A 17,949-nucleotide genomic window follows, 5' to 3' on the forward strand; every position below is an offset into this window, starting at 1 on the left:
GTGTGTGTGTCCCTTTTCTTCTCGCGTGCACACACACACACAGGAGCCTCTCTGCCCATCTCCCCTTCGCTCTCCCCGTCTCTCCCCGTGCCTTTCTCCCTTCCAACACCAATGCCTCAGCCACTGGCACAAGCTCCCTCCACCTCCTGTCATTCACTCTCGCTTCCACCACCCATCTCATGCCTGGCCCTACCTACTCCCTGTCTGGCACCGCCTACCTCCTGTCAATCATTGCTGCAGCCTGCACCCACATCAGGTAACACCTGACAATGATAATGTTATGTTAATTAAAAATTGCTCGCACAGAAAACATCTATTGCCCTCGAATTTGATAGAGCTCTTGTCCACAGGGCGGAATTTCAGCTGATTGTTTGGTGATGCTCCCACTGCGTCAGCGGTGCAAAAGCACAAATAAGTCAACAAATTCGTTATGGCTTTAAAAGGAAAATATATAATAGGAAACTTTTGGGCAATGGCCCTTCTTTACATGCTATGTTGCATCTTTTTATATTTGTGTTGTTAATTAAACAGCTGGGACCGTCTAGGTCAAAAATATCTCCACACCCAGCACCCCAGATCCAGCATACCTCTCGCTATACCAGAGACCTGGAAAATACAGTGAAAAAATTTTACTATTTAACTATTTCTATTTTAACAGGTAAGGCCCACTGAGCTATGTAGCTCTTTTTCAGAAGCAACCTGGCCACCACAAATGATAGCCCAACGAAGTGCCTTATCACGTGAAAATTTATCGCAGCCAAATACCCTACACACACGTTTCGAAATGTGGAGGGAAAAACCGGAGGACCCAGAGAAAAATCCACGTGGGCACGGGGAAACATGCAAACTCCTAATATATAGGCGTCATGGTCGGAGTCGAACCCATAGCTGCATACTAGGTGATGTAGTTAATATCTCGCCCCCGTGGCACCCACAGCCCTGCATGTCTATCATTGGTATTGAGTTTCGTGGTGGAAATTCTATTTTGCTATGGCAATGCTCTGATTTTTATAGAAATACTGCAGCCAATTTTGGGTTACTTGTTTTACTGATCTTAGAGGGATGGTAATGACGTTTGTTTGAAGGAGATACTAGTGACAGCATCCAAAACTGAGCCAATACTGCTGAAATCTAGCTGTAAGTCATCTCTGAATAATCCAGCTTTAAAGTGTCATGAATTGATTATCTGGCCACACGTTTTTTCTCTTCACTGTAGGAGTTCTGTTAGGACATCTTTCCACCTCACGTCAACGACTTTTATTTACACGAGCGCAGTGCAAACATGAAAAGAAGAATAACAATTGGTGAAACGTGTAAAAAAACCACACGAACATTAGGTATTTGTTTCGATTTAAAGCTTTCGTGACTGCAGGGATTCATCTTCTTGGTTCTTTCGGTAAAGTCACGTAGAAGGGAAGTAATAAAATAATAAAAATAAAACATAATAAAACAATTCTCACGACGTTTCGGCCACAACGCAAGCAGCCGTCCTCAGACTTCGCCTGACTTCGCCTGAGGACGGCTGCTTGCGTTGTGGCCGAAACGTCGTGAGAATTGTTTTATTATGTTTTATTTTTATTATTTTATTACTTCCCTTCTACGTGACTTTACCGAAAGAACCAAGAAGATTAGGTATTTGCTTTATGAGTAAAAAAATGCTTTTAAACGAAATGAAGTGAATTGAAAATAATTGTTTGCGGCTCCCGTGTGCGACGGCAGGAATAAAGCGTCGCGTGTGGATCATAGAGGACATGTCCCCCTTCGGCAAGCGACGCAAGACAACGACCACCAAGAAGACATTGCCAATGACCGTGGTGAGATCAGCGACGAATATGGACGGCAACACGAACAACAGCAGCTACACCAGCAGCAGCAGCACTAGCATCGGTGGCCACAAGTCTGAGCTGGGAGACGATGGTTACGTTCCCAGCGTGGAGTTTCTGGGCTCCGTGCCCATCAAGGCGGAGCCGGCGCCGACTCTGGGCGATGACTGGGGGAACAGTGCCGACAGCTTTGACGCCGGCGCGGCCGTGACGCCGTCGTCGGCGGTGCCCGGCAGCAGCGGCGGAAGCGGCGAGTGCTCGCCCACGGCCGGAGCGTGCGTCGCTCCGCTGGCGTTCGAGGCGGTGCAGGCCGGATGCATTCCAGCTAAAGCGATCGGCGGCGCTCCTCCGGCGGTGGTGGTGGTGGCGTCGGCCGCGTTGGGGGCGAATAGGAGCCCTGTGGCAGCTGACGGCGCGGCGGTGGACAAGACGGCGGTGGCCAACAGCGTCCTGTCGGGCTTCCTGCGCTTCGACCTGCGCGCCGACTGCGCGGACGTGGGCTGCCACTTTGCACGGCGCGCCACACACTTCCACTGCGCGCGCGACGGCTGCGGCTACCGCTTCTGCGGGCGCACACACATGCACAAGCACGCTATGCACCACGAGCGCGTCGACAGCCTGGTGCTCGACGACTTCCGCCGCTATAAGGCCGGTGCGCTCTGCCCGTATGCACGCTACATCCCTGTGTTGTCCGTGCCCGGCCACGACTCTGCGCAGCAGCAGCATCGCTGTGGGTTGGACAGCAGTGACGCAAGCGAAGGAGGTGGAGAAAGTAGCGGGAGCAAAAATACAGCTGGGCAGCAGTTGGTGAGCATGGATAGCAAGCTCTCGGATGCCTCTGGTGATGGCAAATCTGCGGTCGCAACGGACGCAGCTGGCGGAGAAAATGACGAGGAAGCGGGCGAACGGCCGAGCGGCACGGAGGCCACCGAGTCCGCACCAGGAAGTGAACGAGCAGTTGCACCAGAGAAAGCGGAGACGGCGGCGCCACCCAGTCCATCCTCGTGCGGTGAAGATGGCTCGATGACGACAATAAACTCAATTGCGATGGATGGTGCCGCTGCTACCGCTGCGGAAAATGACGCACAACCAGACCTGAAGAAGCCAGTGACCGCACCGCTGGACAGACCGGCAGTGGACGAAGACGCATCACGCGGCAGCGGTGGAAAACCGGCGAGCGCAAGGAGAGCAGCGGCGGCGGCGATGGCGCCGTTGGCCTCCAGGGGCGACACAGTGATAGTGGGTTGCCCGTTCGCGGGCCGCGCGACGCACTTCCACTGCCTGCGCTGCGCATTCGCCTGCGCCGACTCCACCAAGGTTCCCGCCCACCGCAAACAGCACGCCAAGATGGCCGCCGTGCAAGCGGCAGGCTTCCGCCAGTTCGGTTCGGCCGTCGACTGCGCCCCTGCCGTGGCTGCCATCCTGAGTGCGGGTGCTGCCGCTGCTACGGCAACTGGCGGCAGGGGCGGAGGCGTCGATGGTGAGGTGGCTGGGCCTTTGCCGACAAGCGCAGTGGTCACATTGGGGGAATCGAGCACTACAATAGCGGGAGTGTCTGCTGCGTCGGTCCTGCCTTGTGCGGTGACGTTGGGTTGCACCAACGCCGTGGTGCCTATTGTGCCGGGCGTGGGGGCAACCGCCGCCGAATGGAGTAATGCCGGGGTGGCGGCCATCGTGGATGCCACGGCAGCAGCTTCGGCTACTGCGGCGACCACTGCAAACGCAGGGTTCCGGCAGTTCGGCTCGGCCGTGGACTGCGCGCCAGCCGTCGCCGCGATCCTGACAGCGGTGGCAGCAGCTGCGGCGGCCGCGACAGATCCAGCAGAAAGGATGGCAGCCACCCGGAGTGAGGAAGCGACGGCGAATGGAGGGGTGATGGCCGCCGCAGCCACCACCACTGCCGCTACCAGTCCAGGTCCCATAGATCCTGAGGAGGTGAGCGATGCTCTGGGTGGGAACATCTCGGAAAATCCACCAGCTCTGCCGAAACCGGAAGTCGATGGTGAAGATGCCGCATGTTCGGAGGTGGCGAAGGCGACGGAGGTGGCGGCGGTGAAGGACGACAGGGGGGGGACGGTTGCGCCAACGGGTGATGCTGTCGCGGCCATCGCGATCGTGAGCCCCGACGCAGGGCAGCAGGCCGGGTGCGTGGCGAGCCAGACGGCCGGCGACAACAGTGGCATCGGCGGCGGAAATCCCAGCGCCATAAATAATGGTGAGGATCGTTCGTCTTATTTCCAAACTCCCTCTCCCTTTATAAAATAATATAGTTTGTTGTAAGTGCCGATTTCAGTGCTTCAGCCGCTCACGCAAATGATGACATTTTAACCTTTGCTGCTGCTGTCGTTGAAGGGCCAAGCACGTTGGTTGTCATCGAGTGTCGCTACCGCTTACGCTGTTCGCACTTCCACTGCGCCGTCGCCGGCTGTGGCCACGCCGTCGTGGGCACCGCTCAGATGGAGTCCCACCGTCGGCGCCACCAGCGCAACAACAGCGGCAGCAGCGGCAGCAGCGGCAGCAACAGCAGCAACAGCAACATCGTCCTCTCGTACCCGCACAACAACCAGAGCAACCCTCACCTCCTCGTGAGCACCAACCCAACTCGAATCCAGCAACAATCTCCGATGAAACCTCAACAATCTCCGATAAAACCGCAGCAGCAGCAGTTGTTGCAACAGCTATCATTGCAGCAGCAGCAGCAGGTAACACGATTGCCATCGCAAAATCAACAGCATCAGCAGCATCAGCATCAACGTGCGCTGGAACTGGAGTGGCAGTGGAAGCAGCCGCATTTAACGCAGCAGTTTCAACCGCTGGTGGTACGGCCCCAGCTTTTGACGGTTCAGCAGGCTGGGTTGTTACGTCAGGTACAGCAGCAGGGCCAACAGCTGCGTGGGAGACTACAGCAGCAGCAGCTGAATGTTGTGCAGCAGCAGGAGGATGTGGTGGCATTGAAAAAGCAACAGCAGCAGTTACACCAACCACTGTTGCAGCAGCAGCTGCTAAAGCAACAGTGCGAGATGATTCAGTTGCAGCAGCGACATACGCCGCAGCAGCAGAATCAGCGCATACAACCACAACAGCAGCTGCAGCAGCCCCTACCGCACGAGCAGTTGCAACTGCAGCAGCAGCAGCAACCTCCTGAGCAGCAGCAGCAGCAGCAACAGGAGAGGGAGCAGGACAACGCGGCCGTGCAAGCGACTGTGGAAGATGACTCCTTGAGGGGCGAGCAGGATGGCAACTCTTTCTCCTCGCCGTCCTCCTCGTCGTCGTCGTCGCCGTCGCCATCGGCAGCCTCGCCGCCTTCGTCATCCTCCTCGTCGGTCGCTGTGGAATCCGTCGTCGTGCAGAGTGCGTCGTCGTAGCCCCCCTATCGAATCGTCACCGCCGCCTCAGCAGCAGCCCAAATCTCCAAAAAACAAACCCTTCCCCCACCCTCCCCATCAACAAACCGATCGAAACGGGTTTATAGCCTACCAACACATGCAGGGAAAAGCTTACACACGCATGTTGTGTGTAATGGGTTATATGATACGTGTAAACCCCCCCCTCCCCCCCCCACACACAAAGACTCAACGATGAAATCTGGAAGAAAAAAAAAAGAATACAACTTTTTTTGGGGGGACTTTTACTTGGGGATCGATTACGACGTGAGAATATGCAATAGGTGTTTACTTGCAGGCGTGCCGTGGGCAAAACAATGCGCGCTCACACAGCTCACACATGTCACACATGTCGACGATCAGCGCGACCTTTGCACCTTTGGGTGCGCCGTGGGTCGTGCACGGTGCGCACATTGCTAACAGGCTGGGGGGAGGCGGGGGGGGGGGCAATCGAGGAGGCGGAGTGAGCGTACTTTGCCTCATAAAAAAAAAACTTTTTGTAGGAAGTGTATGCAAATTTATGCTAATTTATGCCAGCCGATGGTGCGGCGCGTGAGGAGGAGGGAGTTGCTCGTGGATGCAAACACTAAAATGTGTAGATTTAATGGCGTGCCGGCCAATCGGAACAATCGCCGACACTGGGCTGCACGATGTATGCAAAACGATGCAGAGCTGGCCAATGGGAGAGCTCAGATTAATGTATGCAAAAGTTACGATAATTTAAGCCGGCCAATGCGATCGCTCGCCCGCTGTTTTGAGCTGGATATAATGTATGCAAATGTATGCTAATTTATGTAATATGCAGACTTTATTGAATGTGGTTTCGCGTGATGCAATGGTGTTAAGACGGTTTTGAATATTTTAAGTTTTCAGTTTTGGTTGGTTTGAGGCTATAATCAGGAAAGAGTGACTTGTGCATTGTAACTGTTTTACGTTTATTTAAAGAGGAGAAGAAGAAGATGGCACGCGACGGTTACGACACCCTGGCCTGGCCCAGGCATTAATGGAGCCTTCACGTTGGTGTTTAACACAGGCAACGGGAGCTGAGCGTGCACCTGATCCACATGCTTGTGGCTCGGTTATTACCTCACTGACGGGAGATTATTTCATTTCATCGACGTCACGCATCAACCGGTGCCTCCGATAATCACAGTCGGATCGCTTATTCTGAGACAAAGCAATTACACCCGAAGCACTCCTGAACGTTTCCAACCACAGGCCAACGTTAGCCCAACGTTGGCACGTGTTGGCCCAACGTGCGCACGTGTTCACTGGAAAATGTCGTGCGATTTTGCAACCAATGTTATTTTGCAACCAAATCTTATGATTATCTAGCCAGGTGAAATGTTTGAAGAGTGCTCAAAGCACAGTCGGGAAAACAAAAAGTTGCAGCTTCATATCCTGGCCAGGCTAAAGTCATCGTCCCTAAGGGGTCGATAAGTACTATTTTACAGGAAACCAACATCGGTTATCCTTACAGATAATCAAGGTCCCCAGCGTGGAAATGTGCCACATTTTCCACCACTGGTTCAGGACAACCAGCAGAGATGAGTGCCACAACAATTCTAAGTTCATCAGGCACACTTGGATGTGACCCGACTCTGAAAACTGGATGCATCCTTGATATTAACTGTATTTTATCTGTACTTGAATTTACCACTCAACAAAGAGAAATGTCTATACATTCTCGCATGATCTCAATGCGGTCCGCTAGCGCCTAGTATAAACCAATGGACTGCATGATGTGTGCCCGACCATGGCTATCAGTTTTTTGGCTTCGGGATTTTCCAAGGACATGCACAAAGAGCACTCGGCCTTTGTACGTTATGCAAACAAAAAACAACAGTTCCTGAAGAACTATAAAGAGAAAATTAGACTGGTTCTGTCATTCGTACTCATCAGAATGGCATAGTCTGTAACGATGGGGTTTCTCGCCATTTACAGATTCGATTCATTGGTAGTCCATGAGCCAAGGAAGATATTTGACATGTTATCACCTTTGATGGTATATCTCTTTCAGTTCAAATTCCTTTGTGTGGCCAATAACAGTGCTTTTTTTAAATAATACCTATTGTAAAAGAGAGTGGATATCAAGTAATTCACTATTGGCCATGTATATAAATCATTATTACAAAAATGTGGACTCCACCTGTTCCATCTGTTTGGGACAGTGTTGCCCCCTCGGACGCGTGAGTTTTCTCCGATCGCTGCGATTTCATCCCACATGTACACACTTTTTTTAATTGGCTGGAAACATCTTCATATGTAGATGACCGCAGAGCTTGGGTTCCTCCTGGCGCCTCCGAGTTGTTCTCTCTCGCTTCGAGAGCGAGCGAATACTGTGCGCCACATGAGTTGACATTGTCATTGTTCAAGTGTATGCTGCCTGAGGTGGTACAGATTTCTGCTGTGGCCCATGGACCTCCAATGGAAGCTGCATTTCTGGTGTGCCAAGCGCACAGCTCACGTGTTCAGGGGTGCATGGACACGCACACACACTTTGAGCTCGCATTGTTCACATGTGCGTGAGGAGGCGAGGTTAAATCAGGCCGTTCCCAAGTCTCCGTGAAGGCTCGTTTAAACGACACCACAGGGCTAAAGTGCACACTTTTTATTTATTTACGACTGATTTGTTCTGTCGGCAAAGGATCGATTCTCGTTGAAAGTGCAAATGCTTCCAAAATTTAACGAGTTAGTTATTTTCAATTAATATAAATAATTTCTAACTTATGCTTCCATACAGGTTTCAAATGTGTTTGTTGTGTAGTATTTATAGATTTACATGTTTTTTGTTGTTATATAAGTTATTTTTGAAATTATATATTATTGATTACAATAGCAATCGATGAGGAGGATGATGCTGATGGTCATATTGTTATAATTATTATTGTCCGAAAGCACAAAAGCAAAAATAGCCTTCACACTGCTTCCCAGGCATGACCCCGTGAGTGCCGCTGTGCATTGTGGGATGGTCATGCAACGTATTGAGTCGCCTTGCAAAGAGCCGTCCTCTCTTTTATGGGCCCTCGTCTGGTTTCAAAACTTCCATGACTGCCCATCAATCGGTACCAATGAGCAGCTTTATACAATGATTCCCCTGCATAGACCCCCATTCTTAGAACAGTTGTGCGTTGTTGGATATGTTGACTGTAATCGGCTATGCTTTGGCACTGTATGCAAAACAAGTGGTAAGATGGTGTTTTCGAATACTTTAGGTGATATCCATACCACTGTGCCCGGAGTGATGATAATTATGGTGGTGGTAATGATGTGTCCGCTCCTTGATCGGATTTGAACTCCCAATCGTACAGTTTGGGAACTCACCTGCTCTACCAACTTAAGCTATATATCTGGCACTGTTGTAACACGAATAATAATACCTGTAATAATTCGCATTGTAATGTGTGGGGCGTTGTAGGAACGAGTGGGTTCTGTCAGTGGTAGTTTCACTGGAAAATGCAGCACAGTTAAAACTGGAAAACTATAAGAGGACTACTGTCGAGAAAAGCTAACCTCACCATGTGCACGCAAGCTTGGGAGAAACTGACCCAGGGATATGTGTGTAACTTTTGACTGGAATGGGTTTATCCTTGCGAGTGGGATTCACTGGAAATTGACAATTACGTGACTTTTATTCAGGGGGGGACATACAGGAAAACAGGGAAATGTGAATACAGGGAAATTACTGGGAAACTGATGCGGTTTGTTTCGCAAGCCCTGACGCAGCTCAGTTCATTCCACCCATGCTTTCAGACAGACCAGCTTTTGCAGAATGTCATAAAACGAATTTGTGACTGGGTTGTGTTATACGATTGTACACAGTAAATTGATGGTTCGAGAGGTTGGCTTACACTTCGTGTTCTTATTTGGAAGAAGCTGATTTAACTGGATAAATGAATGTCTCACTGAACCGTTCGAAATGGCTTGTGTCATCGGTGACCACGATTAATCAGTGGCTTGGGCACAAGATTAGTTTAAGAGAGGGGAGTAATGCTGTCTGTTTTGTCTCTTCGGATTCACAGTGTTTGGATGGCTCAGGGAAACTGAACCAGCACCACGATGGTTAGGACCCCAGGCTCTCATGCAGACCTAAATCACGATCTCACATGTAGCAACATTGAGAGGTAGACGGTTTACGGCACACATTTTAAATGCGCGATCTGACCGAACAAATCAATTATGTTTTATATTCTTGGTTCTTTCGGTACAGTCACGTAGAAGGGAAATAATAAAATAATAAAAATAAAACATAATAAGATAACATTCTCACGACGTCTCGGCCACAACGCAAGTAGCCGTCCTCGTGACTTTACCGAAAGAACCAAGAATATGAATCCATGCAGTCACGAAAGCTTTAAATCGAAATTTACAAATAAATTATGAATTCAATCCACGTTTACCAGTGTTCACACTTTGACCATTAAGTTGGCATGTACTGTATCAGAATTACAACAATTGCATCGTCATTGTTTCGGTTAATAACTCCTGGTGTAGGAAAGGCAAAGAGTATGGCTTTTCATAAAAAAATATATAATACACCTCCCGTGAGTAAAAATTTAAAAATTTAAATCTGTTGGTCAAAGCTGCTTACCAATTTATTGGCATTTCCACACATTGCATCGAACACTCCAAACAGGTCCAGCTGGTTGACAAAACGAGTAGATGATCAATGAATCGTGACGGCAGACAGCATTTCTTCCCTTATGAACACGAGGACCGAAGGATTAAGTAAGAAAGGTCTGGCCTTGGTTTGTGTGCGACCCAAAAAGGGCCTTGAAGATTGTGTTCAATCGTGACACGTTAACCACAGAGCATTCAGTAGCAAAACAAACCATGACAAATTGACCGACGGATATTGAATTGAGACGTACACTACTTATCTATTAACTTAATTTGTTGTTATTATTAACGATTTTGAAAGCACATGTGTTTGAGATTTAAGTTATACGCTTGTTGTTGATGTTAATTTAAGTTAATTGAATGTAATTTAAGTTCATTGGCGTGGAGTGTGCTGTGAGTTTTAATGTACTATCGAACTGTCATATACATTTTGGTGGAATGGGACAATTATTGACCTGTTCTCTTCTCACCTCTCTGTCTCTCTATCTCCCTTTGGCCCTCCGGTCCACCTTCCTCTACGTCTCACCTTGTCTGTCTCTCTCTCTCTCATTCACTGTCCATCATTTGCCCCTCCTTTCTGTCTCTCTCTCCCTCCCTCCGTCTTCCTGTTTCTGTCTCTTCCTCTCATGTACTGGCTTTCTTGTAGTTGTTAGGAATTTCACTAAAAATGGCTTTTCAAATAAACCTTTTTTAAACACTTTAACTTGTATATGCGTGTGCGTATATTTAATGTTTACGGTTTTATTCTTGTCTATATTCAAAAAATTGTGTCGGTGGAGCGAAGTGGAGCAGTGGGATTTTTTTGTGTGCTTGCTCCTAAGATCGTGGACGACCTGGGTTCAATCTCCCCTCGCCATGCGAGTTGGAGGCAACTGGCACATGTAATCATATTCTTAGGTTTTTTTCGGTAAAGTCACGTAGGTAAAACATCAAAATTAATAAAAAATAAAATAAAGATCACGACGTTTCGGAGGCAACACAAGTCTCCGTCATCAGGTGGGACCGTCACAGCCAGATTAGCTGCATCAAGTGAGGCAATGATTCAATATGTAATCCCTTAAAAGAATTGCCTCACTTGATGCAGCTAATCTGGCTGTGACGGTCCCACCTGATGACGGAGACTTGTGTTGCCTCCGAAACGTCGTGATCTTTATTTTATTTTTATTAATTTTGATGTTTTACCTACGTGACTTTACCGAAAAAACCTAAGAATATGAATCCATGCAGTCACGAAAGCTTCAAATCTAGAATTGGCACATGTAAACCTGGTATGGGACTGCGCTGGGTTCGTCTCGTCTTAACGGATTACTTTATGTACGTTTAACTTCTTTCGCACCGTACGTAGTGTGGTGTGTGTACAGGTGTGTGTAGGGAGTGGTAGCGTAGCAGTTAGCATACTGCCCTATGAACATGGCGACCCGAGTTTGATTCCCGCTCACGGCCAACACCAGTGATTATCTGAACCCGTCCTGGGCCTCCCCTAGGTCGACTCAGCCTCAAAATGATTACCTAGTGCGGTGTGTAAACATCGTCATTATGATGGTCGCCTTAACAATCCGCACTGACCAGCCGGGGTGAAGTATGGTCAAACGGCCTCCACAACCAGCACGGCGTGGGGAGGCCCTCATCCAGCAGTGGATTGACACCAGGTCTCTATGCTCCTACGGGCATTGTGCAGAGCTCATCTCCAACCAGTCGAAATCCTGCATTCTCACTCATGCCAGGGACCATCTTTAACAACCACTGACTACTTGGTACAAATTGTATGACCCTGTAGAGATGACAATGATCACTTGCCTACGTCAACCGTTGACCCTACAATACATAGAAGCATGCGCATTGCTTTACAACAGTCTACGTTATGAAAATTTTATAGCATGCAGCACGGCTATTACAATTACAATACCGATCGCCACGATTGCAAAGTAGTGAAATTACATTTATAACAACCCAAAACGTACAATGCATTAAATTTTCGTGTTTGCAATCATTAAGTACTGTTCTGTACGAAAGACGGCAATACACATATAGGGTCCGTCCATAAATGACGTCACGCGATTTTGGACGATTTTTGACCCCCCCCCCCCTCGTCACACGGCGTCACAAAAAGTCAGACCCCCCCTCAAATGTGACGTCACAAAGCTCTGCCCCCCCCCCACCCAAAAAATAAAACATGCTTCAAATCGCTTTACAGTATTGTCATTGTAGTGCGTATTTAATGTGCCGCTGCAGTGCTGCACTCTGATGTTGTAGGAAAGACATTTATTAAAAAGTCTATTTAATTAAGTAGAATGTGTTGTCTATATTTATTGAAAGTTGCGCATTTTCATGTGACGTCACATTTTTCACCCCCCCCCCTCGTCACACATCGTCACAAATGTCTGACCCCTCCCCCCTAGGTGCGTGACGTCATTTATGGACGGCCCCATATACTGCAATGCCATAATGCCCGCATATGCACAACGGTGCTTATCTTAACACCGTATTCAACGTGCACAGATTTAGCACTTTCATTTAAATAATTCATATCAACAATCATAATTAGAAGATTTTGGCAATCAAAATAGGAACAACATTACGGCATTTAATTGTAAATCATGATCAGGGTTGCCTATGTCTCGCCTGCTCGCTCAACTTGAGCATGATTAATTATTCAAATTAAGTAAAAAAACACGAATCGGCCCAGGATCGGCAGGACCTGGAACAAATACAAAATAATGAAATATTGAATTGTCATGCGAGTAGGCGACTGTATACGAGTTCAGTTCGCCAGGCTTCGTAGATCCGAAGATATTAAGCGGCAAATATTCCAAAGAATGTAAGTAGACAACGAGGCAAGTTCAATAAAATAAGTTTTTAATCATAAAAACCGGTCGCTCTTCGGGGAGAGAGATGTAACCATAACTTACGATTGAAATAGACTATTGAAATTAGGTGGTGGGGGGGGGGGATGTGCAAAGCCAAAAAGTGTTTAACACGCAGGCTTTCGCGACTAATATATTCATAATAAAAGTTTTGTGTTAGATCGCCATAATACAGGTTTTTTTCGGTTCAATCGCGTAAATTTACGTGAAGTTAGATCGCATAAATTTACGCGATATAACCCGGAAAAAAACCCTGTATTATGGATGATATTGGTCGCAAAAGCGTACGGGTTAGATCGCGTAAGTATAAATGTGTCGTAACCTTCCACCACCCGACACAGCCAGCAAATGTTGTGCATTTACTCTCCAACACACCCGTGAGCTGAAGAAGTAACGAATTTGCACGTTTTGTTTACGTGACAAACCTTACTGGCTGTGTCGGGTGGTGGAGGGTTACGACACATTTATAATGACGCGATCTAACCCAAAAAACCTTTCTTATCAAAACATTTTTTTTGTCCTGGATATGGACCGTCTTAAACGTGTCCCCACTGGAAGTAAATTCTGGCCTTCATGGTATGAAAAGTGTGAGAAGAACTTCTGGACCAGATGGTAAATGTGTACAATATCAAAGAAACGGGAGCCCTTGTTAAAGCATCAATTGGGAGGAACTGTTCACTAATCATATAGCTTGCATAAAGTACAGTAGAAAAGTTTAAGAGCATAACAAATGTAACGGACCTATCCGTTACATTTGTTAGGCTTTCTACGTGACTTTACCGAAAAAACCTAAGAAGACTGCATATCTGTTATTGCACGAGAACTCAACACTTTCGTCAATAACACTGTGGCCTAAGAAGTAAAAATATTTAATAGAACATATAATCGGCGACGTTTTGGGCAATGTCCCTGCTAAGAAAGAGTTTTTGTCAACTGTGATTATTATGCACCACTGCCAACGCAGCAGCATCGCCGAATTTCATATTGGCTACAGTACCATCATCAGCCACGAGATGTCACGTATTTACCAGAGACTCCTCGGGTATGGATGTTGAACTTCGTTTGTACCGCACCGAGCCAATCATGACAATCGGAGGTACCAAATACTTGATTTGAAGCTTTCGTGACTGCAGGAATCCATACTCTTTGGTTCTTTCGGTAAAGTCACGTAAAGTCACATCAGGTCATCAGGTGACGGACGCTTGTGTTGCGCCCGAAACGTCGTGATTGATTTTATTTTATACCTACGTGACTTTACCGGAAGAACCAAAGAGTATGTACGTACTACTGTAAGTGTGAAGTCTGACACGTATTAATCATAGACTCATCGGTTACGTAATAGTGTGGAACGGACGTCTTCAGAGTCTAGATAGGTTGACTGACTTGTATAATTAACAACAATAACGCTCAACACGTTCATCAACAACAGTGGCCTTAAAAGTAAAAAATATATATTTAATAGGCGACGTTTCGCGCAATGGCCCTTCTTAGCATACGACTGACTTGTAGTTGGAGATCACCCTGTAGGGATCTAAAACCGTCTGGGTATTGCAACAAACTTTACATTTGTAACATCTGTAAATTGATATTCCTCAGCTTAGACAGCCGTTGTAGACGAAAAGGAATTGGCTCTGTCAAGTTACGTACGCTGTGATCAATAATTGATGTTGGGTCCGATCGCGTGTGAGTAAAATATGTGCCGTGCAATCTCATCCACCCGACGCACCCAATTCACGAAACTGCCTCGTTAACAAACGCTGCCAAATGCATTACCGCTACAGCAATTGCCGGAATCGTTGCGCAATTATCGTTGCACAATTCTTTGGCAACCGCCTGATGATGCCGGTTGTAACTGCCAACGAAACGTCCCCTAGCGACTTGTTAAATGTGTAGTGTCTTGAATCACGGACGAATAGACTCCTTTGAGGCACACACTGTTTATTGTCTTTCTACTCTTAGGTTTTTTTCGGTAAAGTCACGTATAGGTAAAAAATGAAATTAAAATTAATAATAGAAATAAAATAATAAATCACGACGTTTTGGAGACAACACAAGTCTCCGTCATCAGGTGGGACCGTCATAGCTAGATTTACCCACCTGATGACGGAGACTTGTGTTGCCTCCGAAACGTCGTGATTTATTATTTTATTTCTATTATTAATTTTAATTTTTACCTACGTGACTTTACCGAAAAAAACCCTAAGAGTATGAATCCTTGCAGTAACGAAAGCTTCAAATCTAGAATTATTGTCTTTCTTTCGACACGGTCCCTAACACACAAGGAGGTATACGGTCCCCTTAACCTGAGGAGGTACAGCCTCCGGGCTTGGCGTGACCTACACACAGCCTACCTGCTAACCTAAGGAGGTACACCCTCCGGACTTGGCGGGGACTATACTCGAGTCTACCCGCATAACCTAGCGTCCTCCGGCTGGGACCTAAGGGAGGCTAACTGACCCACCGCTGGCTCGGTGGGTACCCGACCTCTGGTCACGCAGAGCCTCAGCCCTTAGAAGAGCTGGAAGGCTGGGACCCAGGGTCCTGCCTATCCAGGACCTATTCTCCCCTGACCTCTAGGAACACTGAGCCTCAGCCCCCAGAAGGGCTGGAAGGCTTGGTCCAGGGTCCTATTTTCTTCAGCCTGGGCTTCGGTCTTCGTGTGGGGAGAACTGAGCCAGAGCTCTCAGCGCTCTGACTTTTATACTGGTTCGTGGCTTGGCTTGTCCAATGCCACGCTACTCTCTGATCGGTTCTTCCAAATCTGTCGTTTGGATCCTTTTTCCCCTTATCTGACCCTTGGCCGTTAGTCTGGCGGGAATCTGTAAATACGATCCGATCTCACCTCTCCCTGACCCCGACCGTTTACCGAGGGAGGCAACGCTGTACCGTAGGTCCCCGAATAATGAGTAGCTATCACCTCTACAAATGTGTGTGTATTGCTCTCCCGACACACCCGGTAGGTTTTCTGCTTCTTCTTCTTCTTTAGTTGGTCTAGATGCAGAGCAACAACCACAACTTCACATTCCAGGTGGTCAAGGCAGATAACCGCATCAGGAGTAGTGGAGGGTGTCGCTGTGATGTCTCCTTCGTATTATTTGCGGATCGGGGAATTGCGTCGTGAAATGTCGTACGATTTGTTCTGGATGACCACAGTCGCATATTGGAGTGTTTTTGCATTTGTGCATCAGGTATCCGCATCTGCCACGGTTTGTGCAGTGGATGTGGTTTAGGATGGACCATGAGCTTCGTGGAAGATCAAACCCAGGGATATTCTGCATTGGGTGTTTTAGAAGGTGTTTGTGTGAGAGTTATTTTGAACTCCAGGTCTTCAAGCTTCATCGGGGCTGAACTTAATTTAGGTGGTCTGTTGAATGAGTAATAGTGTCGGGTGGAGGAGGGTTTACGACACACATCTCCTCACTCGGTGGCTCTGATCTAAAAAAAAACAGTTATTAATAAATCGACACGTTTTCTCACTTCTGACACACGTTTATTAATTGGTTGTTGTCGGGTGGAGCAGGGTATACGACACACATTTTAGTCACGCGGTGATCTCACCCAAACTATGAATGATTAATCACATTGCTACTCCATCATTAGACCTCTTTTGGCAGTACCAAAATATAATAATAGGGGTTTTCCCCTTTTTTCTGGCAACAAAACGGAAACATTTTTACGATGATTCATGTCTGCGTTAACCACAATACTTGCAGTCAAAATGCAAACAAAAAACACACTATGATAATATATGCATTGTCCTTGAAACTGATTGGTCCACACCAAGGGACGGCTTTCTTTTGAGCCTCGACCCAATTGGTGCTCGATGTAGATGCCCACCCCGAGCCCTCATTACTTTGATAGTGCATTGTGTTTGAGCTGTACGCCTTTTGGTGTCCTCTGGTTGAGCACCAATTGGGTCGAGGCTCAAAAGAAAGCCGTCCCTTGGTGTGGACCAATCAGTTTCAAGGACAATGCATATATTAGCATAGTGGGTTTTTTTTTGCATTTTGACTGCAAGTATTGTGGTTAATGCAGACATTAATCCTTGTAAAAAGGTTTCAGCTTAGTTGCCAAAAAAAGGGGGGAAACCCCTATTATTACACATTGCTACTCATCGCTCTCATTGACTGAGCGAATGATGGGGGCGGGTACGTTTTCTCGGCCAACGCTGCTGTGTGTTCTCTCACTCGTAAGCGCTTTGTAGATTTTTTTAATTAAAAATTTGAGTAAAAAATTATGTGTCCAGGACAAAGAGCGTTTTATGGGGTCGCGCTAAGCGAGGTTTGCCTGTGCAGGAGCGGGGGGGGGGGGAGCGAGGGGGGTTGGGGTAGTGGGGAGGGGGGTTGGGGGCTGGAGGAGGTTTGGGGGCAGCGGGGGGTTTGGGGGGGGGCAGGGGGGGTTGGGAGGAGCGGGGTGGAGTTTGGGAGGAGCGGGGGCGTGGTTTAGGGGGGATGCGAGGCGGGGTGGGGGAGCGAGGGGGGGGGGAAGCGGTGGTGGGGGAAGCGGTGGGGAAGGGGGTGAAGCGGTGGGGGGGGGGATGAAGCGGTGGGGGGGGGGGGTGAAGCGGTGGGGGGGGGGTGAAGCGGTGGTGGGGGGGGATAAGCGGTGGGGGGGGATAAGCGGTGGGGGGGGAGAAGCGGTGGGGGGGGGGGGGGAGAAGCGGTGGGGGGGGGGGGGAGAAGCGGTGGGGGGGGGGGGTGAAGCGGTGGTGGGGGGGGGGGAGAAGCGGGGGGGGGGTGAAGCGGTGGTGGGGGGGTGAAGCGGTGGTGGGGGGGTGAAGCGGTGGTGGGGGGGTGAAGCGGTGGTGGGGGGGGGTGAAGCGGTGGGGGGGGGGTGAAGCGGTGGGGGGGGGGGAGAAGCGGTGGGGGGAAGAAGCGGTGGGGGGGGAAGCGGTGGGGGGGGGGGGGTGAAGCGGTGGGGGGGGGGGAGAAGCGGTGGGGGGGGAGAAGCGGTGGGGAGGGGGGAGAAGCGGTGGGGAGGGGGGAGAAGCGGTGGGGGGAGGGGAAGCGGTGGTGAGAAGCGGTGGAAGGGGGAGAGAAGCGGTGGGGTGGGGGGGTGAAGCGGTGGGGGGAGAAGCGGTGGTGGGAGAAGCGGTGGTGGGGGGGGGGAAGCGGTGGTGGGGGGGGGGAAGCGGTGGTGGGGGGGGGAAGCGGTGGTGGGGGGGGGAAGCGGTGGTGGGGGGGGGGAAGCGGTGGTGGGGGGGGGGAGAAGCGGTAGGGGGGGGAGAAGCGGTGGGGGGGGGGTGCTTCTTGTCACGTG

General features: G+C 49.0%; 1 protein-coding gene across 1 annotated transcript in view; it reads left to right on the forward strand.

Annotated features, from left to right (window-relative positions):
* Nucleotides 1–5,627, forward strand: part of CASZ1 (castor zinc finger 1) — a 129,612-nt gene extending 123,985 nt beyond the window's left edge. Inside the window, exons 22-24 of the mRNA XM_078857793.1 lie at nt 44–256; nt 1,720–4,038; nt 4,176–5,627. Of these exons, the coding sequence (XP_078713919.1) occupies nt 44–256; nt 1,720–4,038; nt 4,176–5,188 (3,545 nt within the window). The 3' untranslated portion in view covers nt 5,189–5,627. The remainder of the gene's footprint in view (nt 1–43; nt 257–1,719; nt 4,039–4,175) is intronic.
* Nucleotides 5,628–17,949: the final 12,322 nt, after the last annotated feature.

This window comes from Lampetra fluviatilis, chromosome 6 (genome assembly GCF_964198595.1).
Source record: "Lampetra fluviatilis chromosome 6, kcLamFluv1.1, whole genome shotgun sequence".
NCBI lineage: Eukaryota > Metazoa > Chordata > Hyperoartia > Petromyzontiformes > Petromyzontidae > Lampetra > Lampetra fluviatilis.